The sequence below is a fragment of the Protopterus annectens genome, chromosome 9.part0, assembly GCF_019279795.1.
Source record: "Protopterus annectens isolate FY-2018-M chromosome 9.part0, PAN1.0, whole genome shotgun sequence".
Taxonomy (NCBI): domain Eukaryota; kingdom Metazoa; phylum Chordata; order Ceratodontiformes; family Protopteridae; genus Protopterus; species Protopterus annectens.
Genome location: NC_056743.1, coordinates 673,723,369 through 673,749,228, shown reverse-complemented (window position 1 = coordinate 673,749,228; position 25,860 = coordinate 673,723,369). Strand labels below are relative to the sequence as shown.

Below are 25,860 nucleotides of genomic sequence, written 5' to 3'. Positions count from 1 at the left end.
GGGGACTCCAGACATAGATCTGTTCGCTTCTCCAGTAAATTTCCAGTTGCCAAAGTTAAAGCTTGGAAAGTGGATGCTCTATCATTCAGTTGGAGCAATCTTCACGTCTATGCCTTTCCTCCTCTGCCTCTCCTTCCCAAGGTGCTCTTGAAGGTCAGACAGGACAAGCCCTCCATGATTCTAATAGCTCCAGATTGGCCACGGCAGCACTGGTACCCTCTGCTGAGGAGTTTAGTACGGGAGCCTCCTTGGCCTTTGCCATCAATTCCACACCTTTTGTCCCAGGCAGGCAATCATTTCCTCAATGTCAGGATACAGTCCCTGCATCTGACATCCTGGCATTTTCTGTTCTAGAGCCTGGAGGGTCGCAGCTTCCTCAACAAGTTTTGAATGTCATTTTGGAGGCCAGAAGGTCTAGTACAAGGAAAGTTTATGCTAATAAATGGAGGAGATTTTTTATTTGGAGCAAAGCAAAGAGCTTTGATGTTTCAGGGCCTAATTTGAGTGTTTCACTTCAGTATTTTACAGAACTATTGGACAAGGGTTTGTCTTTCTCCTCTGTAAAAGTTCATGCTGCAGCCATTTCTGCGCACTATGACTGTGACCCACCATTATTCTCTCATCCTTTGTTTAAGCAATTTCTTAGAGGGGCAAAGAACATAAGACCCCCGCGTAGAGCTCCTACTCCTTCCTGGGATCTCAATTTTGTGTTGGAAAAACTCACTTTACCTCCTTTTGAACCTGCAGCTACATCTGAGTTGAAGTTTTTGTCTTCGAAGACTGCTTTTTTGTTGGCCATTACGTCTGCTAGAAGGGTATCTGAATTACAGGCTCTAATGGCAGTTGAACCCTTCCTGATTTTTCATAAGGATAGGGTATCCCTGCGTACTAACCCTACTTTTATGCCTAAAGTGGTTTCAAATGTGGCCTTGAACCAATCTATTCATTTGCCTACATTTTATGCTGATCCCCAAAATAAAGGGGAGAAAATTTTACACTCTTTGGATATTCACAGGCAGTTGCGTTATTATTTGAGCAGAACTAAAGGGTTCAGACAGTCTCAACAGTTTGTTTCTTTTGCTTTGGGCTCTCAGGGGAAACCTGTTTCAAAACAATCTATTTCTAAGTGGATTGGCCATTGTATTTCTTTTTGTTATTCTCATCATGGTAAGGAGATTCCGGCTGGTATCTGACCTCATTCCACTAGGGCTACTGCCACTTCTACTGCTTTTTTAAGGGGTGTAGCTACTAAAGGTATTTTGGAGGCATCTACTTGGAGTTCAGTGCACACTTTTTCTAAACATTACCATCTCCCTCTTTATTCCAAATCTAGGGCTGGATTTGCCACTGCAGTTTTACAGGGCATGTTAGCAGCTCCCAATGCTTTATGATTTTGCCAACCTCCCTTTACCTTTGCTTTGGGATTCTACCCACAGGTTATGACTGCAGCAATGTGAGATGAAGAACATAGTACAGTTTTGTACCTACCATAAATGTAGATGTTCGAAGATCCACATTGCTGCAGTCCAATTTACCCTCCCTCCTTCCCCACTGTAGTTTGGGGTGGTTGTGTGGTTTGGGTTGTAACTATTGTTTGTACATGGGTGTTTGAAGGTTTTCCGTTTTTGGCTATGGCCTTTCTTTTTGGGCCTTCTGACATCTGGGGCAAGAAAGACTGAGGATATGACGTCGGTCATGCGCTTTAGTACCACGGCGTACTGACGTCAGATCTGAGCGACCATGACCGACGCCAGCCTAACACTTTGGTATTCGGGCCGACCGAGGACAGCGGACTACCCACAGGTTATGACTGCAGCAATGTGGATCTTCGAACATCTACATTTATGGTAGGTACAAAACTGTACTATGTCCTTCAAGGATGCATCTGCAGTCCTTACAAATGGGTTGTCCTGTCGTCAGGCAGCCCGTCGGTCGGCCGGATTCCAAAGTCTGGGTCTGGCTTCGGCTGGTGTCGCTCTTCACCCGACGTCATAGCTGCAGTTCTTCGGGTATAAAGGCATCAGCCTACGCCATTTTCCTCAGTCTTTCTTGCCGCGTGGCACCCGAAGCAGAAGCTGTTGGCAAGTGCCGGTCGGTCAGATCCAGAGATTGCTACTACCGAATACTACTTCGAAGACTTCTAAAAAGCTAAGTACCCCATTGGGGACTCTTTCTTGCCTCAGCCGATGTCAGAAAAAGTGAATAACTGTTTAACTTGTGGGAAACAAATACCTCATAAAGATTTCCACTCTTACTGCTTACCTTGTTTAGGCCCAGGCCACGAAGTAGCAGCTTGTCTAGCCTGTGCTTTTAACCGACGGACGCTTAGACGTCGGTCGGAGTTTGCTGAACAGTTTTTCTGCTCTGATTTTGCTTATATTATGCCGTCGGATCCTCCGACTACACAAATTTCCAAAAACCGCAAAGAAAAGGACCGACACTCGCGGTCCGCGGTTTCGGCCGAAACCGCGGTTAAGCAAACCGAGTGTCTCTGTTTCGGCCGAAACCGAGCAAGCGGTCCTTCAGCCGAAACCATGCCTTCTACCGAGGCCTCTTCTAACCTGGCAGAATCTGCTTCTGAAACCCAACCTGCTGTTGTGGTTTCTCAGGAATTATCAGTCACTATTCCCTTGGATGTATCTACCCCTGCACGTGGAGCTGCTAGGCCTCCTGCAGCCATGTCCATTAAGGCTTTTGCCAGGGCTAAAGCTACTAAGACTGTGCCTGTTAAGCCCCCCTCTCACAGGCCCAGCTCCAGTTCCCAAATGCTTTCTCTGGCAGAGGATCTCATTTCTTTAATTAGGGGATCCCAACCTCATCCAGACAGGGCCTCTCATCCACCTCCAGAGAAGAGACCTAGAGCAGAGCCCCCTGAGCCAGTGTCCACGGATGATTCCTCTGATGATTCAGACAATACAGACCCTCCAGAGGCTCCATATTCTCCTTACGAAGAGACTGATGCTGAAGAGTCTATTCCTTCTGCCTCTCCACCTGAGGAATTTTCCTTTGGGGAAACCTTACATGCCATGAGGGAACAATTTCAGTGGCAGGGCCAAGATTTCTCAGACTCCAGGAAAAGGCTTAGAACCTTTTTGCATTTACCACAACATAGGCCTTTAGCTATACCTCCAGTTCTTTCTGTTGTAGATGATGCATTTAATGATGCTTGTACTGCTCCTGATTCATTACCTCCAGCCCCTGCTAAGCCCGATAGGTTCTACAGGGTCCCGGACACTCATCACCATTTATACAAGGCTCCTTTTGCAGATCCCGAGACTATCTCCCAGGGGCCTAAGGCAGTAGCATCTACCTCTGTTAAAAACCCTCCCCTCTGAAAGGGAATCCAGGTCCTTAGAGAGATGGGGTAAAAAAGTATACACCTCTGCTACTCTCTCAGCTAGGGCATTGAACTGTCAGTTTCATATGATCCAATACCAGGAGTTTATGCTTGATCAGTTAACTAAGAAACTGTCCTCTGATGATTCTTTAGATAAGAAATGTGTTCTAGAAATGGTACATAACATTCAGCAAGTTAGTAACCATTCTTTAAAATGCGGCTATGATGCACTGGAGGCTTCCTTTAGATCAGCCATGACTGGCACAGTTATCAGAAGGCATGCATGGTTGAAAGAACAGGCCTTACCGGACCATGTCAAATCAAAACTATTAGCTGCTCCCATGGACAAGGTCAACTTATTTGGTTCTCCTGCACAGCAGGTACTGAAGAAAATGGAAGAGAAGGCAAAATCTGTACAAACAGTGAAAGACTTCTTACAGGTCCAACCTCCAAGGTTTAGCAGGAACTGGCCCTCCAAAAATTGGTCCTTTCCAGACTCCTCTAAAGCACAGAGAGGCAGGAATAGGCGTTGCAGAAATCAATCCAGGGGTGCCTACAGGGGACGCCAGTGGCAGGGCAACAACCAGCGAGGCAGACACAGCCACCACCACTGCAACAGGACAATCAGTGACTCTGCTCTGGCACCGCCTACCAGGGAACAACTAGCAGCACCCTTAGGCGGAAAGCTAGCCTTATTCTCAAGGAACTGGCATTACATCACAAGGGACAAGTGGATTTTGCAAACTATAGACCAAGGTTACAGGTTTCATTTCCATACTCTACCAGGAAAAAGAGGAATGCCAAACCTACCACCAAATCAAAAGGCAGAAGCTCTAAAACAAATAGCTCAATTAGTAAGAATGAGAGCTGTGGAAAAGGTACCATCTATGGAACAAGGAAAGGGATTTTACTCCAGACTCTTCCTGGTACCAAGAAAAGAGAAAAAATGGAGGCTTATTCTCGACCTGTCCGCTTTAAACACATTCCTCATTGTTCCAAAATTCAAAATGCTGACCCTACAGCAGCTTCTTCCCATGCTGGGCAAGGAGTCTTGGCTGGTAACTCTAGATCTCAAGGAGGCATACCTGCACGTCCCCATACGACCAAATTGCAGAAGATACCTCAGATTTCTTGCAGGATCAGAGCATTATCAATTCTCAGCATTGCCCTTTGGCTTATCTACTGCGCCCAGAGTGTTCACGAAATGCCTGGCATCAGTAATCGCTCATTGCAGACTTCAGGGAATCCAAATTTATCCCTACCTGGACGACTGCCTGATACAAGCGGACAACAAAAACAAGCTAACAGAAGACTTACAAAGAGTCATTTACTTGCTACAAGCCCTGGGATATACAGTCAGTCTAAAAAAGTCAAGGCTGATACCATCCCAAAGAATAACCTTTTTGGGTCCAGAGCTGGACACATCAGAGCAGATGGCATTCCTAACTGTGGAAAAGCAAGAACAACTTCCTCTCTACTTCTTGGCATTAACAAAACAGAACCATCTAACAGCAAGAAAAGTGCTGCAAGCCTTGGGCTTCATGGCATCCTGCATAATTCTGGTCCCTCATGCCAGACTGCATATGAGAAAGCTACAGTGGTATCTGAAGAATTTATGGTCTCAACACAAACACAGCCTAGAAACCAAAATTCCACTAATACCATGCCTGAAGCAAGAGTTCCTATGGTGGGCTCAGGCCTGTCAAACACAGGACTGCCCTTCTACAGCATTCAACCAAGCCAAACCATCACAACGGACTCCTCCGACCTCGGTTGGGGGGCTCACATGCTGGACAAGTGCATACAAGGCTTATGGACTCAAGACCAGCTGCACCTGCACATAAATCTAAAGGAAATGCTGGCAGTAAAATTGGCAATCCAGACATTCAGACCATTCCTCCAAGAAGGACACTTGATGTTAAGGACAGACAACACCACAGTTATGTGGTACATCAACAAACAGGGAGGCACACATTCATACCCTCTATGCCGGATGGCACTGGACCTATGGAATGTGGCTCTCTGCTACAACATTCAGTTACAAGCAATTTTTGTACCGGGAAAAGAAAACATTCTAGCAGACATATTAAGCAGAACTACAACGGATGCCCACGAATGGATGCTGCACCCGGACATCTTCAAAGCCATCACAAGAAAATGGGGAGTACCACAAATAGACTTATTTGCATCCCCACTCAATCACCAGCTAAAGAAATTCTGCACAAGGACGTACCACCCACTTGCTTGGAAGGTGGACTCCCCATCTTTCAGTGGGAAAAACCTGACAGCATATGCATTCCCTCCACTTCCTTTGATGCACAAGGTGCTATTGAAGATCAAAGAGGAACGTCCAAGGATCATTCTGATAGCTCCAGACTGGCCAAGACAACATTGGTACCCATTACTGAGGAGCATGTCTCGGGAACAAATGTGGACACTACCCCTGATACCATTGCTGTTAACACAGAACAACTACAACATCCTGCATCCAAACCTGAAAACTCTGCAGCTGACTGCCTGGAACATTACATAAGAGCAATTAACCCAAATTTATCCCAAAGGGTTAAAGACATTATCCTTGAGGCTCGCAGACCTTCAACAAGAAAGAATTATGCAGCAAAATGGAAAAGATCTCATTTGGAGTACTGCAAAGGGAAAAGATGTGTCACTGGTAAACATAGCCAACATCCTGGAGTACTTGGCAGAGCTCTTCCATACAGGCCTGTCCTATTCTTCCATCAAGATACATGCATCAGCTATTTCGGCAGAATACAGCTTGGATCCTCCTGTCTTTTCACATCCTCTGCTCAGGCAGTTTCTGAGAGGAATTAAAAATGTAAAACCTCCTAGGAAACCACCATTGCCAACATGGGACTTGAACTTTGTGCTAGAAAAATTGACACTTCCTCCTTTCGAACCAGCAGCAACAGCAGAATTACAATACTTATCCTGGAAGACTGCTTTCCTGCTGGCAATCACCTCAGCAAGAAGGGTTTCTGAGCTACAGGCATTAATGGCAGTGCAACCCTTCCTGATCTTCCATCAGGGTAGAGTGTCCATGAGAACAAATCCTACATTTATGCCTAAGGTGGTATCCAGAGTGTCCTTAAACCAGGCTATCCACCTACCTACATTCTTCCCAACCCCACAGAACAGGGGAGAAAGACTGTTGCATACCTTGGATGTACATAGACAATTGCGCTACTACCTGGACGGAACCAAGTGCAATAGAAAAACTGACCAGCTTCTGGTAGCATATGCAACAGGGAGGGAAGGAAAAGCAATTTCAAAGCAGACAATCTCCAAGTGGATAGGAAATTGCATTAGATTTTGTTACTCCTTCCATGGAAAGAAAACTCCAGAGAACATCAGGCCTCACTCCACAAGGGCTACAGCCACTACTACAGCTTTCTTACGAGGGGTGGCTACCAAGGGCATTATAGAGGCTGCTACTTGGACCTCCGTGCATACATTTGCCAAGCATTATAATTTACCTCTATACTCTAGATCCCGAGCAGGTTTTGCCACTGCTGTTTTGCAAGGGATCCTAACTACACCATAATCTCTCTTTTTTTCCTCCTCCCCTAGTTGGCTATGGTATTCTACCCATTTGTAAGGACTGCAGATGCATCCTTGAAGGACATAGTACAGTTTTGCACCTACCATAAATGTAGATGTCAGAGAGGAATGCATCTGCAGTCAGGATTACCCACCCGCCTTCCCCTCTGGTTCTCCTAGGGTATTTGCCATCTTTTAGCTAGCTTGGGGGGATCTATTATGGTGTATTTGTTTGTATATATGTACATACATGCTTATTTATGTGTTTGCTCTCTACTTTTTGGAAACATTGGCATTTATCCAAATTTAGCCATCCAAGAGGGCACCTGGCATCTGGGGCAAGAAACACTGAGGAAAATGGCATCGGCTGATGCCTTTATACCCGAAGAACTGCAGCTATGACGTCGGGTGAAGAGCGACACCAGCCGAAGCCAGACCCAGACTTTGGAATCCGGCCGACCGAAGGGCTGCCTGACGACAGGACAACCCATCTGTAAGGACTGCAGATGCATTCCTATCGGACATCTACATTTATGGTAGGTACAAAACTGTACTTTCTGTACACTTATCATAAATGTAGATGTTGGTGTATTCACTGTTGCAGTCCTGGTTACCCTCCCTCCAGCCCCCTAACAGTTTGTGGCTATACCTCTACTTTTCCTATGCTTAAAAGCCTTTTTGATGTATTTGCTTTTTGTTGGAGGTATACCTTTGTGTTTCGATGTTTGCTCCCCATTGGGGGGCACTTGATATCTGGGGCAAGAAAAACTGATGTAATGGCCTCTGCTGCATGTTATACCCTTGACGTCATGGAAGAAGGGACAGCAACCGACGCAGGACCCAAGACTTTGTTAATCAGACTGACTGAGGGCAACCTGCCAGCAGATTACCCAAATGTAATGACTGCAGCAGTGAATACACTCTTAACATCTACATTTTTATGGTAAGTGTAAACAACTGTACTTTCTCTGGGGTACACCATAAACGAAAAATCACACCTGGTACCCTGCCAACAAATTGTATTCCTGGGAGCAAGCTTGACCACAACTTCCCAGATGGCTTTCCTCACTCCAGGGAAACAAGTTCATTTGACAATCTACTTCAAAACTACTGGCCGCAAAGACCCAGCTATCTGCAAGAAAAATACTTCAAGCCCTGGGGTTCATGGCCTCCTACATTCTTCTGATTTCATATGCAAGACTGCATTATGAGGAAACTACAGTGGTATCTAAAAAGCCTATGGTGTCAACATTCTTGATCTACAATCAATGATACCTATTATACCTTGTCTACAGATAGTTCCTTTGGTGGGCAGAGTCCTGCTACCAAAACAAGGGACTGCCATTCACTCTGCCTTCTGCTGCCCAAACCCTAAAAGACTTGTCAGACTATGCATAGGGGGCTCACTTGGCAGGGAATTGCATTCAGGGCAAATGGAACCAAAGTCAAATGCACCTGCATATCAATCAAAAAGCAATGTTAGCTGTACTGAATACTCTGACAGCCTTCAGGAATCGCAATCTGCCAGGGCAACTAATGGTAAAGATGGACAAACACCACTGTTATGTGGTACATAAACAAGCAGGGGGGGGGGCCCGCTCATACCCTCTCTGCAGACTAGCCATGGCTGTATGGAACAGCCTTGAGCTACCAAGTGCACCTACAGGCTGAATTTCTGCCAGGAAAGTTAGGTACACTGGTAGACGAACTAGGCAGAAATCTCATGGACCCTCACGAGTGGAAACTGGAACCAGATATTCAACATGTTGAGAAACAAATGGGGGAGCCCAGATATAGACCTTTTCGCCTCCCCCCAGAACTACCAATTGGAAAAATTCTGCACAAGGACTCCCCACAAACAAGCTTGGAAAGTGGATGCCATGTCCTTCACCTAGAAGGACCTATCAGTTTATGCCTTTCCCCCTCAGCCTCTCCTCTCCAATGTACTACTAAAGATCAAACTGGACAAAGCAAGGACAATACTGATTGCACCAGACTGGCCACGCCAACAGTGGTACCCACTTCTGTGCAGTGTCACTGCTGACACCATGGCACCTGCCTCAGACCTCTGCCCTGCTGTCCCAGCAGGAGGGCCAGATTTTGCACCCAGAGCTTCAAACCCTGAACCTGGCAGCCTGGCTAATTACCTGATCTCTGTTACCATCCCTCCAGTAAGCAAGTGTTGGATGTCATTCTGGAGGCAAGGAGGCCTAGTACTAGAAAAATCCTATGCTGAATGAAAGATTCTGTTCATGGAACCAAACTCGGGATGGGCACAGCAGTGCCCAATTTACCTCTGATTCTTCAATACTTAACTGAGATACTTCACAAGGGCCTTTCCTTTTCCTCCAAAATTCATGCCTCTGCCATTGCAGCTCATTACAACACAAATCACCCCGCTTTTCTCACCCACTGCTGAAGCAGTTCCTCAAAGGGGCCAAAAACTTAAGGCCACCCAGGAGCGCTCCTCCTCCAGCCTGGGACCTTAACTTTTGTATTGGAAAAACTCACTCTACCTCCTTTTCAGCCAGCTGCAAATGCAGAGTTGAAATTCCTTTCTTGGAAAACAGCCTTCCTTTTAGCCTTCACTACAGAAAGAAGGGTGTCTGAATTGTAGGCCCTCATGGCAGTGGAGCCCTTCTTCATTTTTCATGCGGACTGGGTGTCCCTCGGGACTAATCCCTCCATGCCTAAGGTGGTATCCAGTGTGGCCCTTAATCAGTCCATTCATTTGCCAACCTTTTCTAATCCACAGAACAAAGGGGAACGAATACTACACTCCTTAGATGTGCACAGACAACTTTGGATTCTATTTGGACAGGACTACATCTCAGGAAATCTGAACAGCTGCTGGTTGCATTTGCTGCAGGGCCAGAGGGGAAGGCCATTTCAAAGCAAACCATTTCTAAATGGGATAGACCATTGCATTAATTTCTGCTATATGCACCATGGAAGACCTACCCCACAGGGCATTAGACCGCATTCGCCCAGGGCTGCATCTGCCTCTACAGCCTTTCTCAGAGGTGTCCCTACCAGGGATATCTTGGCTATCTGGAGTTCTGTACATACCTTCACAAAGCATTACAATTTGCCTGTTTACTTAAGTCCAGAGCTGGCTATGTAGTGCATCCAAGTCCAGAGCTGGCTATGTAGTGCATCCAAGTCCAACAGATGCTAGAGTTCAGTAAATGTTCCTAACCAGGGTCTCTCCTTCAGCCACTACTACCATCAACTACAAAACACGCACAGTAGTTCCATGTAGAGGGTTCTGGGGGATTTCAGTTCTACCTTTCCACCAAAAGCTGAAGTTAGTGTGAAGGTAATCCCCTTTTATTCCTAGTGTCACAGCAACATTGACCAGAAGGATCGAAGTTCATTCCTGGAGTGAGGGAATACTGATGTCCTTCAAGGATGCATCTGCAGTCATAACAAATGGGTTGTCCTGTCATCAGGCAGCCCTTCGGTCGGCTGGATTCCAAAGTCTGGGTCCGGCTTCGGCTGATGTCGCACTTCACCCGACGTCATCACTGCTGGTCTTCGGGTATAAAGGCATCAGCCAACGCCATTTTCCCCAGTCTTTCTTGCCGCGTGGCGCCCGAAGCAGAAGCTGTTCGCAAGTGCCGGTCGGTCAGATCCAGAGATTACTACTACCGAATACTACTTCGAAGACTTCTAAAAAGCTAAGTACCCCGTTGGGGACTCTTTCTTGCCTCAGCCGATGTCAGAAAAAGTAAATAACTGTTTAACTTGTGGGAAACAAATACCTCATAAAGATTTCCACTCTTACTGCCTACCTTGTTTAGGCCCAGACCACGATGTAGCAGCCTGTTTAGCCTGTGCTTCCTTCAACCGACGAACGCTTAGGCGTCTGTCGGAGTTTGCTGAACAGTTTTTCGGCTCAGATTTTGCGTACATTATGCCGTCTGATCCTCAGACTACCCAAATTGTTAAACGCAAAGAAAAAGACCGACACTCGTGGTCCGCGGTTTCGGCCGAAACCATGGTTAAGCAAGCCGCGAGTGTCTCTATTTCGGCCGAAACCGAGAAAACGGGTCAATCTTCAGCCGAATCCATGACTACTACTGAGGCTCCTGCTACCTTAGTTGAATCGGCCTCTGAAGTTTTGCCTACTACTGTGGTTCCTAGTGAATTATCAGACACCATCCCTTTGGATGTCTCTACCCCAGCACGTGGTGCTGCTAGGCCTCCTGCAGCCATGTCTATAAAGGCCTTTGCCAGGGCTAAAGCAGCCAAAACTGTTAAATCAGTGCCTGTTAAAACCCCCTCACATAGGCCCACTTCTAGTTCACAAATGCTTAATCTGGCAGAGGATTTAATCTCCTTAATTAGGGGATCCCAATCTCACCCAGACAGGGCCTCTCAGCCTCCAGAAAAGAGACCTAGAGCAGAGCCCCCCGAGCCAGTGTCCTCTGATGATTCTTCGGATGACTCAGACATTACAGATCAGCCAGAGGCTCCTTTTTCTACTTATGAAGATTCCGATGCTGAAGAATCTATTCCATCTGCCTCTCCACCAGAGGAATTTTCCTTTGGGGAAACCTTACATGCCATGAGAGAACAATTCCAATTGCAGGGACAAGATTTCTCAGATTCAAGAAAAAGGCTTAGGACCTTTCTGCACTTACCACAACATAGGCCCTTAGCTATACCTCCAGTTCTGCCTGTTGTGGATGATGCATTTAATGATGATTGCACTGCTCCTGATACTTTGCCTCCAGCCCCTGCCAAACCAGATAGATTTTACAGGGTGCCAGACACTCATCACCACCTATACAAGGCCCCACTTGCAGATCCTGAGACTGTATCCCAGGGGCCTAAGGCAGTAGCTTCGACCTCAGCAAAAAACCCTCTCCCTTCTGAAAGGGAATCCAGGTCCTTAGAGAGATGGGGGGGGAAAGTTTACACCTCTGCTACTCTCTCAGCTAGAGCTTTAAACTGTCAGTTTCACATGATCCAATACCAAGAGTTTATGCTTGATCAGTTAACTAAGAAGCTGTCCTCTGATGACTCCTTAGATAAGAAATATGTTTTAGAAATGGTGAATAACATTCAGCAGGTTAGTAACCATTCTTTAAAATGTGGCTATGATGCACTGGAGGCTTCATTTAGATCAGCCATGACTGGCACAGTGATAAGAAGGCATGCATGGTTGAAGGAACAGGTTTTGCCGGATCATGTTAAAGCAAAGCTGTTAGATGCTCCTATGGATAAGGCCAGTCTATTTGGTACACCTGCTCAGCAAGTAATGAAGAAAATGGAAGAGAAGGCAAAATCTGTACAAACAGTTAAGGATTTCTTACAGGTTCAGCCCCCAAAGTTTAGCAGGAACTGGCCTGCCAAAAATTGGTCCTTTCCAGACTCCTCAAAATCTCAGAGGCAGGAATAGATGATCTAGAGGCAGAAATCAATCCAGAGGAGGTGCCTATAGAGGACGCCAGTGGCAAGGCAATAACCAGAGAGGCACAGACACAACCACTGCCACTGCAACAGGACAATCACAGTGACTTGACTCTGACACCGCCTACCAGGGAGCAAATAGCAGCACCTTTAGGCGGAAAGTTAGCCTTATTTTCGAAAAATTGGCACTATATCACAAAAGACAAGTGGATTTTGCAAACCATAGACCAAGGCTACAGATTCCACTTCCACACCTTACCAGTAAAAAGAGGAATGCCAAACCTACCTCCAAATCAAAAAACAGAAGCTCTAAAGCAGATAGCTCAATTAACAAAGATGAGAGCTGTGGAAAGAGTACCAATAACACAACAGGGCAAAGGATTCTACTCCAGACTCTTCCTAGTACCAAGAAAAGAGAAAAGTTGGAGACCTATTCTCGACCTGTCCGTCTTAAACACATACATCATTGTACCAAAATTCAAAATGCTGACCCTACAGCAACTTCTTCCCATGCTGGGCAAGGAGTGTTGGCTGGTAACTCTAGATCTCAAGGAGGCATACCTGCACGTCCCCATACGACCAAATTGCAGAAGATACCTCAGATTTCTTGCAGGATCAGAGCATTATCAATTCTCAGCATTGCCCTTTGGCTTATCTACTGCCCAGAGTATTCACAAAATGCCTGGCATCAGTAATCGCTCATTGCAGGCTACAGGGAATCCAAATTTATCCATACCTGGACGACTGCCTGTTACAAGCGGACAACAAAAGCAAGCTGACAACAGATTTACAAAGAGTCATTTGTTTACTACAAGCCCTGGGATACACAGTCAATTTAAAAAAGTCAAGACTGATTCCATCCCAGACAAGAACATTCTTGGGTGCGGAATTGGACACAGTAAAACAAATGGCATTCCTAATTGCAGAAAAACAAGCACAACTCCCTCTTTACTTCTTGGCATTAACAAAGCAGCACAAACTAACCGCAAGAAAGGTACTGCAGTCCTTGGGCTTCATGGCATCATGCATAATCCTGGTCCCCCATGCCAGACTGCATATGAGAAAACTACAGTGGTACCTAAAGAATTTATGGTCTCAACACAGGCACAGCTTAGAAACCGAAATCCCACTAATCCCATGCCTGAAACAAGAGTTCCTATGGTGGGCTCAAGCATGCCAGTCAAACCCAGGCTTGCCCTTCCACAACTTTCAAGCAAACCAAACCATCACAACGGACGCCTCAGACCTAGGCTGGGGCACATGTTGGACAAGTGCATACAAGGATTGTGGACTCCAGACCAGCTGCACCTGCACATAAACCAAAAAGAAATGCTGGCAGTAAAACTAGCAATCCAGAAATTCAAACCATTCCTCAAAGAAGGCCATTTAATGATAAGGACAGACAACACCACAGTCATGTGGTACATCAACAAACAGGGAGGCACTCATTCATACCCCTATGCAGAATGACTCTGGACCTTTGGAATATGGCTCTGAGCTACAACATCCAGTTACAGGCAATATTTGTGCCGGGAAAAGAAAACACCCTAGCAGACATGTTAAGCAGAACAACCTCGGATGCTCACGAATGGATGCTACACCCGGACATCTTCAAGGCCATCACAAAGAAATGGGGAATGCCACAAATAGACCTATTTGCATCCCCACTCAATCACCAGCTCAAAAAATTCTGCACAAGGACATGCCACCCACTAGCATGGAAGGTGGACTCTCTATCCTTCAGTTGGAAAGGCCTGACAGCATATGCATTTCCACCTCTTCCTTTGTTGCACAAGGTACTACTGAAAATCAGAGGAACGTCCAAGGATAATTCTGATAGCTCCGAATTGGCCAAGACAACACTGGTATCCTTTGCTGAGGAGCATGTCTCAGGGGAGAATGTGGCCAATACCCCTGATGCCTTTGATGTTAACTCAGAACAACTACAACATCATGCACCCAAACCTAAAAACCTTGCAACTGACTGCCTGGAACATCACATAACAGCTACTAACCCAGACTTATCCCAAAGGGTTAAAGACATTATCCTTGAAGCCCGCAGACCTTCAACTAGAAGGAACTATGCAGGAAAATGGAAAAGGTTTGTCATTTGGAGTACTGAAAGAGGAAAAGATGTCTCTAACATAGATATTGTTAACATCCTGGAGTACTTGGCAGAGCTTCTACATACGGGCCTGTCCTATTCCTCCATCAAGATACATGCATCAGCTATTTCCGCAGAATACAGCTTCGATCCACCTGTCTTTTCGCATCCTCTACTCGGGCAATTCCTCAGAGGGATCAAGAATGTAAAACCTCCTAGGAAACCACCATTACCAGCATGGGACTTGAACTTTGTGCTAGAAAAATTGACACTCCCTCCATTTGAACCAGCAGCAACAGCAGATCTTCAACACCTATCATGGAAAACTGCTTTCCTACTGGCAATTACTTCAGCAAGGAGGGTCTCGGAACTACAGGCCTTAATGGCAGTACAACCCTTCCTAATCTTCCATCAAGATAGTGTCCATGAGAACTAATCCTACATTTATGCCTAAGGTGGTATCCAGAGTGTCTTTAAACCAGGCAATCCACCTACCTACCTACCTTCTTTCCCAATCCGCAGAACAGGGGGGAAAGGCTGCTGCATGTCTTGGATGTACATAGACAGTTACGCTACTACCTGGACAGAACCAAAAGTAACAGAAAAACTGACCAGCTTTTAGTAGCCTATGCAACAGGAAGGGAAGGAAAAGCAATTTCCAAACAGACAATCTCCAAATGGATAGGAAATTGCATAAGATTCTGTTACTCCTACCATGGAAAACCAGTTCCACAGAATATAAGACCTCATTCTACAAGGGCTACAGCCACTACCACAGCTTTCTTACGAGGAGTGGCAACCAAGGACATTATTGAGGCGGCTACTTGGACCTCCGTGCATACATTTGCCAAGCATTATAATTTACCTCTATACTCTAGATCCCGAGCAGGGTTTGCCACTGCTGTATTGCAAGGGATCCTAACTGCACCATAATTCTTCTTCCTCCTCCCCTAGTTTTGGCTATGGTATTCTACCCATTTGTTATGACTGCAGATGCATCCTTGAAGGACATAGTACAGTTTTGTACCTACCATAAATGTAGATGTCCGAACAGGATAGCATCTGCAGTCAGGATTACCCACCCTCCTTCCCCTCTGTAGTACTCCTAGGGTATTTACCCTCCTAATAGCTAGCTGGGGGGGGGGTCTCATGGTGTATTTGTTTGTATATATGTACATACATGCTTATTTTTTGTGTTTGCCTTCTACTATTTTGGAAACATTGGCATTTATCCAAAATTTAGCTTTCCTAGAGGGCAACTGGCATCTGGGGCAAGAAACACTGAGGAAAATGGCGTCGGCTGATGCCTTTATACCCGAAGACCAGCAGTGATGATGTCGGGTGAAGTGCGACATCAGCCGAAGCCGGACCCAGACTTTGGAATCCGGCCGACCGAAGGGCTGCCTGACGACAGGACAACCCATTTGTTATGACTGCAGATGCTATCCTGTTCGGACATCTACATTTATGGTAGGTACAAAACTGTACTTTTTTTCTGTTTGAGCACCTATGATAGGAGACACAGCTGTGCTTTGAAATTTGCAACTCTTTTCTGAGTGAAGAAAGCTGTGAGGAGTCCTTACAAATGCTTTTAAAATGCTTTGTAGTTGAAGGGTTATTAAAGTGTATTTGAAGTGTGACTGAACACATACCAGTCAGTGGAGGAAAGCTTTTGAAACCAAGCTGTAAATTCCTTGCACTCTTGCTGTTTGCAGAGATTATGCATGGGAAGGTGAAGCAGAACCTGTTGAGAGCAAAGTGTAGTGCGAGACTGCTTATCCACTCCCTCGGGTAATTTTGGGTTGAGTGTAAAAAAAACTGGTGAACTTTCTGTAAGAATGTTGGAGCGTAGTGGAACATGATCTGTAGTGTTTTTGTAGCCATCTTTTTGTAAGTTTAATATTTGAATTAAAATATATTTGTTTTCTTTGCAGTTGAACAGACGAGGTAGCCTTACTCCAGTTGAACAGACGTGGTAGCCTTATTCCAGAATCGTCTGAGATGTCTTGTTGGAAGTACTGACTGACACGTTAGAGATGTCAGTTCCTCAGTCACACAAAGCGTTATATTAATGCCTGTGCATTGGTCTATTTTGAAATGTTTAGATGAATGTAAATTATGTTAATTGGGTATTTGTGTGTTGCCATTTTTATGTTCTATGTGTTGCATGGTTGTTTTGAAAAGAAATATCCCAACACACTAATGGCCTGGTTTGCATATTTTGAGTTTTTTTAGTTAGTCATACCTGGGCAGTTTCATAACTGTCTGTCTTCAAAGAAATAAGCTGTTAAAATAAGATTCGGCATGAGCTGAGTCGTAAAAGGCCAGCAGTTCAGTTCTTGAAGTTCCTCCTTTGTACAAACTCCTTGTAAATACTTGTCACATTAGTTTGTATGGTAATTTTTAAAAAAAATTGCAAACTGTTTCGTTGTACACAAGAATTGCACTTGTAGTAAGCATTTTGTAAATAAACTTTTAGTCATTTCTGAAAATCATAAAATTTGTTCAAATACTAATTCGTAGTAGAAAAGTACTTTAGAAAAAAGATAAGAGAATTTATTTTTATTGTTTGACTGGGGCAGTACACTTCAGAGGTCATACCATTAGTACAAGTAACCAGGAGCATTTGGGACTGTTTGAGTTTCCCAAGCTAACAAACAACCCTGTCCCTTTGCTTCATATGTAGTGCATCAACAGTGTTGCATCAACAGTGTTTTCTGGCAAGTCATGAAAGATGCCCATCTTTAAAAAAAAATGTTAAGACTTAATATTTTTTTCTCTTGTCAAGCTAGGTAATGTCAGGTGTTTAGGTGCGATTTTCGTTTTTCACTGTTGCAGTCATTACAATTGGGTTATCCTGCTGGCAGGCTACCCGCAGTCGGCCTGAGTTCCAAAGTCTAGGTCCGGCGTCGGTTGCTGTCGCCTCTTCCCTGATGTCAGTGCTCCAGGGGTATAGAAGATGCAGCCGGCGCCATTTTCTTCAGTCTTTCTTGCCGCGCGGTGCCCGAAGCAAAAGCAGTTCAAGTCGGTCAGCAGACTCCTGAAGTTTTCAAATTCTAATTTCAGATCCAAAGTAGTCTTTAAAGCCAAGTACCCCGTTGGGGAAACTTTTTTCTTGCTCCAGACCGATGTCAGAAAAAGTTAATAACTATTTCTTGTGGGAAGCAAATACCTCATAAGGATTTTCATTCTTGCTGTATTCCTTGCCTAGGCCTTGACCATAACGTTGCTGGTTGTAGGTTTTGTGCTAGATTTAACCAACGCACTATTAAGCGTCAGTACGATTTTCCATTTTATTACTTTGGCAGAAGATTTAATTATATAATGCCGTCGGATCAGCAGACTACCGGAATTTACAAAAAACGAAAAGAAAAAGGACAGGCATCAGAGATACAAAACAGAGGCCGCTTGTAGGCCTGTCGCCGGTTTGCCAGTTCTCAGTAAGGCGCTTTCTCAGCCCCTGACGCTCGCTACCTCTGAGCCACAGGTCTCTTCAGACTCCCACGTGGAGCTGACTGGGCCTCTGGAAACTCAAGGTATTGGACACTCAAACTATTCCCTCAGATGGGTCCGGAGATGCTGAGCAGGCATCTGCTTCTGAGGGTGTTTTCAGGCCTACACAGTTGTTTGTGAAACCTACATCAGCTACAAAGACTGACTAAAGCAGCTCTAAAGGCAAACAAGTACAGCATTCACCTGGACAGGCCTCCATGCCTAAAAACAGATGCTTAAAATGGCGGAAGACCTTATTACTTTGATCAGGGGTTCCCATCCCCCTCCTGAAAAGTTAGAATATGAATCTTCAGACCAGGTTTCCATTTCCTCTGAACAGGATTACTCCATTCCTCCCTATGAAGATTCTAATGCTGAAGAACCTATCCCTTCAGCCTCTCCTCCTGAGGATTACTCTCTTGGGGAAACACTGCATACTATGAGGGAGCATTTCCACTGGGAGAGCAAAGATTACTCTGAATCCAAGAAAAGGTTCAGGTTTCCTTTATTGCCTCAGCACAGGCCCCTTGCTATCCCGCCTGTTTTAGACGTAGATGTATTTACAGAGTCCAGTTTTTCTCCAGACTCTCTACCACCAGCTCCTGTTAAGCCAGACAGATACTACAGGTTTCCTGATTCACATAAATTTCTCTCTAAAAACCCTGCAGCTGACCCAGAAACCATCTCAGGGTCCCAAAGGGGTCAAGGCTTCTACTGCAAAAAACCCTATTCCCTCTGATAGGGATTCTAGGGCCCTAAACAGATGGGGCAAAAATTTATACCTCTACTACCTTGCCTAGAAGAGCTTTAAATTGCCAATTTCATATGCTTAAGTATCGGCAATATCTTGTATCCTTGCTTAAACAGAAAATGCCAGCAAATATAAAATGTGCAGACAAAGAAATGCAGGATTTATTGCATGCAGCTGAACAAGTTGGAAAGCATACTTTGCAATGTGGTTTTGATTCTCCGGAGGCCTCCTGCAGGGCCGCTGTTACAGGTTCTGTCAATAGGAGACGTACTTGGTTAAAAACAAAATTTGCCAGATCATGTTAAAGCAAAACTATTAGACGCTCCTTTACAACATGATACTTTGTTTGGTGTTAAAGCAGAAGAGGTGTTGAAGAAAATGGAGGACAAGGCTAAATCTATGCAAACAGTCAAGGATTTCTTGCAGGTACAGCCTCCCAGATTTTACTGGCCTACAAAAAATTGGTCCTTTCCAGTGTCTGGCCACAAAGGGGCCGATACAGATGCCCTAGAGGCAGATCACAGCCCCAAGGCTCATACAGGCCTAAACAATGGGGTGCTTCTACCTCCAAAAGTGGAAAGGAAAAATCACAGCCATACAGGAAACTTGTCTCCATGACTTTCCACTTTCAGCAAAAGCTAGCACTTTTTCACAGAATTGGCACATGATCACCCAGGACAAATGGGTTCTAAATATAGTTTCAGAAGGCTACAGGTTCCACTTTCACACCCTGTCAATGCAAAACGGTATGCCAGACCTGCCACGCAATCAATGGGCAGAGGCACAAAAACAAGTTTTATCCCTCAGGACATGAGGGCCATTCAACAAGTACCAGAACAAGAGCAGGGTCACTGATTTTATTCAAGACTGATCATCGTGCTACCCTACTGCAGTCATCACACTTAGGTTATCCTGCCGTCAGGCGGTCCTGCAGTCTGCACAAATTCCAAAGTCTTGGTCTGGCGTCGGTTGCGGTCTCTTCTTCCCTGATGTCATTGCGCCAGGGGTATATAAGAGGCATCAGACGCCATTTTCTTCAGTCTTTCTTGCCTGAAGCAGTTCGCAAGTGCCAGTCTGCAGACACCTGAGATTTTCGATTCAAATTTCAGTCTGAAGTATTCAATAAAGCCAAGTACCCCGTTGGGGAACCTTTTCTTGCCTCAGTCCGATGTCAGAAAAAGTTAAAAATTGCATTTCTTGTGGGAAGCAAATACCTCATAAGGACTTCCATTCTTATTGTATTCCTTGCCTAGGCCCAGACCACAACGTCACAGGTTGTCTGTTTTGTGCTAGGTTTAATAAACAATCAAACGCCGTTTTGACTTCGCACACCATTACTTTGGTAGGAAATTTAATTATATCATGCCGTTGGAGCAGCCGACCGGCATGCATAAACGCAAGGATAAGGATGGGCAGCCTAGGAACAAGCCAGACTCCGAGGCCTCTGCTGGGCCTGTCGCCGGTTCTCCGGTTTTCAGTGAGGCGCCTACGCAGCCCCTAACGACTGCAGAATTGGAACCCCAGACAGCTGTGGATTCTCAAGAGGAGTCTACTAGGCAGACGCAGCCATCTTCATTAGGCCCTTCCGACACCGGAGCCGAAGGAGACCCCGGTGCAGTGGAAACTCCTTCGGTTGCAGAAGGTGTCTTTAGACAGACTACACTCACCATTAAATTTTATGCTAAGCTTAAAACTCCTTTAAAACCAAGACTACATCGGTCTACAATTCAAGGCCCCATGCCTAAGAAAGAGGTGCTTAAGATGGCTGAAGATTTGATTACCCTAATCAGGAGTTCCCATCCCCCTCCAGATAAGACCAAGACAGGAGGATTGTTTCCTCTGACCAGGTTTCAATTTCCTCAGATTCTTCTGAGGAACAGGATTACACTTTTCCCCCTTATGAAGACTCTGATGCTGAAGACTCTATTCCCCCAGCATCTCCCCTTAAGGACTACTCCTTTGGGGAAACTTTATGTACCATGAGGGAACATTTCCACTGGGAAGGCCAGAACTACTCTGATTCTAAGAAAAGACTCCCGAGAGTTCCTTTTACTAACCCAGCACAGACCACTTGCTATCCCTCCAGTTTGATATTGTGGATGATGTTTACTTGGAATCTAGTCTAAATCCAGACTATCTACCTCCTGCTCCAGGCAAACCAGACAGATACTACAGAGTTACCCGACTCACACAAATTCCTTTATAACAGCCCTGTGGCTGACCCAGAAAAAAATTTCCCTGGGTCCCAAGGGGGCTAAGGCTTCTATGGCTAAAAATCCTGTGCCCATTGAAAGGGATTCCAGAGCCCTAGATCGATGGGGAAAGAAAGTATACACCTCAGCAACTCTGGCTATGAGAGCATTAAATTGTCGTGTTTCACATGCTGAAATATCAGCAATTCCTAATGTCTCGAAAGAAAACATGAGCACACATACTGAACAGTCTGAATTCAAGAAAATGCAGGATCTGTTGCATGCAGCTGAACAGGTGGGCAAACATACTTTACAATGTGGATTTGATTCATTGGAAGCTTCCTGTAGAGCAGCTGTTACTGGGTCTGTCATACGTAGACATGCTTGGTTAAAAGAACAAACTCTACCTGATCGTGTTGAAGCAAAATTATTGGATGCACCTTTACAGCAGGATGTATTTGGTGTCAAAGCAGAAGAGGTTTTAAAGAAAATGGAGGATAAGACCAAGTCTATGCAGACTGTAAAGGATTTTTTTACAGGTACAACCCCCTCGTTTCAGCAGAAATTGGCCAACAAAAAACTGGTCCTTTCCAGCTTCTGACAGATCACAGAGGGGCAAATACAGATGCCCAAGGGGCAGAGGTCAGTCACAAGGCCCTTACAAACCTCGCCAATGGGGTACTGCTACCCAGAAAGGAGGAGAAGACTGGCCCCAAGCTAGCAGAAGACCAACACCAATGACTCAATCCTCAAACTACCAAGCAAATCTCTCCTGGCACATCATCACAAAAGACAAATGGGTCCTAAACATGGTCTCACAAGGATACAGATTCCACTTTCATACCTTGCCAAGGATAAAAGGAATGCCAAACCCGCCACCAAATCAGTGGGCAGAGGCACAAAAACAAATTACAGCTAACACTACAGCAGCTTCTTCCCTTGCTGGGCAAGAATGCTTGGCTAGTAACGTTGGACCTCAGGGAGGCATACCTGCATGTCCCTATCAGACAAAATTGCAGAAGATACCTCTGCTTCATTGCAGGTTCAATGCATTATCAATTCTCTGCATTGCCCTCTGGCTTGACTACTGCACCCAGGGTCTTCACAAAATGCCTGGCAACAGTAATTGCATACTGCAGACAGAGGAATTCAAATATACCCATTACCTGGACTGCCTTCTTCAAGCAGAAAGCAAGGACATTCTTTTAAAGCATCTGGCATTTGTCAAACACCTTCTAAGTTGCCTAGGGTACACAGTAAACGAAAATAAATCGAAACTAGTGCCCTCACGAAACATAATATTCCTAGGTGCCAGCTTGAATACAACTGCCCAGGTGGCTTACCTCATGCCAGACGAGCAACAGCTGACTCAATATTTCAAAATAATGGCAACAAAGACCCAACTCCCTGCAAGAAAAATTCTGCAGGCCTTGGGATTCATGGCATCTTGCATACTACTAATACCATTTGCAAAACTACATATGAGGAAATTACAATGGTACCTGAAAAGTGTATGGACTCTGCACAGCCTGAAAACGATACCACTCATTCCCTGCCTTCAACAGGAGTTTCTATGATGGGCACAGGCATGTCACCTCAATGGTCAGCCTTTCACCTTACCCACAGCCAGGCAAACTATGACAACAGATGCATCGGACTATGCCTGGGTAGCACACATGGCAGGACTGTGCATTCTGGGCAAATGGACTACAGATCAAAGGCATCTGCATATCAGTCAAAAAGAAATGCTAGCAGTACAGAATGCCCTAACAGCTTTCAAGGACCTCTTACACCCAGGACAACTAATAATAAAGACTGACAATACCACAGTAATGTGGTACATAAGCAAGGGGGCACACATTCCTACTCTCTATGCAAGCAAGCAATGACCTTGTGGAACACTGCACTGTCTTACCAGGTTCAATTACAAGCAAAATTCCTGCCAGGAAAGATGCACATTGGCAGATAACCTAAGCAGAAACATCATGGATCCACACGAGTGGAAACTAGATCCACAAGTATTTGCAATGATGGCTCAAAAATGGGGACGCCCAGACATCTATTTGCCAGCCCCCAAAGCTGCCAACTTCGAAAATTTTGCACAAGGACAGTCCTTCCACAAGCTTGGAAAGTGGACGCCCTCTCATTCAGTTGGAAAACATTAACAGTGTATGCCTTTCCTCCACTGCCTTTTCTAGCAAAGGTACTGCTGAAAGTCCGATTAGAGGCCACAAATGATACTCATTGCACCAGACTGGCCACGCGAGCATTGGTATCCAATTCTAAGGAACATGGCCCACCATGGCTTTTTCCACAAATTCCTCACCTGCTCACCCAGCGAGACAATCTGATTCTACACAGCCAGCTCAAGACTTTAAACCTGGCTGCATGGAAAATTACCTAAACAACCACCCAACACCTCTATCCAGAGGCCAGGAGGCCCAGCACCAGGAAAACCTATTCAGACAAATGGAAAATGTGCCTGGAACCAGGCTAAAGCCACAATCCCCTTGATCCAAACATTCCTCAGATTCTACAATATTTAACTGAGATGTTGCACAAAGGACTTTCATTTTCATCCTATTAAGATCCACGCCTCAGCCATTTCAGCTGATTACAACACTGATCATCCTTTATTCTCGCATCCACTCCTAAGACAGTACCTCAGAGTGGCTAAAAACGTAAGACCGCCCAGGAGAGCACCAACACCTACTTGGGGTCTCAACTTTGTTCTGGAAAAGCTTACACTGCCGCCCTTTGAACCAGCTTTTTCAGCTGATTTAAAATTTCGTTCCTGGAAAACTGCCCCTGCTACTAGCAATAACCTCAGCTAGAAGAGTCTCAGAGCTACAGACAATGGCAGTGGAGCCTTTCCTCATTTTTCATCAAGACAGAGTATCTCTACGAACTAACCCTTTTATGCCAAAGGTGGTATCCAGTGTTGCCCTAAACCAAACCATTCATTTGCCCACCTTTTTCCCAAATCCCCAGAACAAAGGAGAAAGACTCCTGCACTTTTTGGACATTTACAGGCAATTACATTACTACTTGGATAAAACTAAGGCTTTCAGAAAATCTGACCAGCTCTTTGTAGCCTATGCAGCAGGATCACAAGGAAAAGCTATCTCAAAACCATTTCTAAATGGATAGGCATTGCATAAGTTTCTGCTACACGCATCATGTGAAACTGGTACCTGCTAACATTAGGTCCCACTCCACCAGGGCTACAGCTACATCAGCAGCCTTTCTCAGGCGAGTGCCAACCAAAGATATTCTGGAAGCAGCAACCTGGAGTTCAGTGCACACCTTCACCAAACACTATCACTTACCTCTATATTTGAAGACTAGAGCTGGTTTTGCCACTGCAGTTTTGCAGGTCTTACTAGCTGCTTCTAACCCTGTTTAACTCCACCACCCATCCCTAGCTATGGGATTCAACCCAAGTATGATGACTGCAGCAGGGTAACACGATGAACATAGTACAGTTTTGTACCTACCATAAATGTAGATGTTAGTGGTCAACCTGCTGCAGTCCAGGTTACTCTCCCTCCATCCCCTCTGAACTAGCTTAACTTATCTATACCACTCTATCCTATACAACCTCTGTGGTGTATTTGCTTGTGCCTGAAGGATGGATATATATATATATATATATATATATATATATATATATATATATATATATATATAGATATATAGATATAGCCTACCTATTGGGGGCACCTGACATCTGGAGCAAGAAAAACTGAAGAAAATGGTGTTGGATGCCTCTTGTATACCCCTGGCACACTGACGTCAGGGAAGAAGCGACAGCAACCGAAGCCGGACCAAGACTTTGGAATTCGGGCCGACTGCGGGACTGCCTGATGGCAGGATAACCCAAGTGTGACTGCAGCAGGGTGAACATTATGGTAGGTACAAAACTGTGCTTTCTTAGTACCCAGCAAGGACAAAGCCTGGAGACCAACACTGGACCTATCTATTCTAAACACACATCTGGATATTCCAAAATTCAAAATGTTGACCCTACAGCAGCTTCTGCCCATGTTGGGCATGAAAGCTTGGCTTGTGACTTTAGATATGAGAGGCATACCTGCATGTCCCAATCAGACAAACATGCAGAAGATACCTCTGATTCAAAGCTGCCTCAATAGACTACCAATTGTCTGCACTGCCCTTTGGCTTATCTACTGTGCCCAGGGTCTTCACAAAGTGCCTGGCACCAGTAATTGCATTTTGCAGACAGAGGAATACAAATATATCCTTACTTGGACGATTTCCTTCAAGCGGAGAACAAGGATATTCTACTACAGCATCTGGAGTTTGTAAAAAGATTACTGACAAGTTTAGGGTACACGGTAAACGAGCAGAAATCAAAACTCGTATCCTCAAGAGAGAATATTCCTGGGTGCAAGCTTAAATACAACTGCCAAGATGGCTTCTCACGCCAGACTGACAACTGACTACTTCAAAATGTTGGCAACAAAGACCCAGTTACCTGCAAGAAAAATTCTGCAGGCCTTGGGTTTTATGGCATCCTGCATTCTGCTAATTCCATATGCAAGACTGCATATGAGGAAACTTCAGTGGTATCTAAAAAGTGTTTGGACTCAACATTGCCACAGCCTGGAAACAATTGCCCTCATTCCCTGCCTCCAACAGTTGTTTCGATGGTGGGCAAAAGCCTGACACAACACAGGACAGCCATTCACCTTACCCACAGCCTGGCAGACTAAGTACAGTTGTGTACCTATGATAAATGTAGATGTTAGTGTATTCACTGCTGCAGTTATTACTCTTGGGTTATCCTACTGGCAGGCTACCCTTAGTCGGCCAGAATTCCAAAGTCTAGGTCCGGTGTCTGTTGCTGTCGCCTCTTCTCTGCCGTCAGTGCACCAGGGGTATAAATGATGCAGCCAACACCATTTTCTTTAGTTTTTCTTGCCCCAGATGTCGGGTGCCCCCAAATTGGTAGGCTGAAAAATATGCCAATAAAAAATGCATGCAG

General features: G+C 45.2%; 1 protein-coding gene across 3 annotated transcripts in view; it reads left to right on the top strand.

Annotated features, from left to right (window-relative positions):
- DDX39B (DExD-box helicase 39B) overlaps positions 1–16,912 on the top strand; it is a 308,058-nt gene extending 291,146 nt beyond the window's left edge. For all 3 annotated transcript variants that reach the window (XM_044083268.1, XM_044083269.1, XM_044083267.1), the window contains one exon: positions 16,352–16,912. In XM_044083268.1, the coding sequence (XP_043939203.1) occupies positions 16,352–16,368 (17 nt within the window). In that variant the 3' untranslated portion in view covers positions 16,369–16,912. The remainder of the gene's footprint in view (positions 1–16,351) is intronic.
- Positions 16,913–25,860: the final 8,948 nt, after the last annotated feature.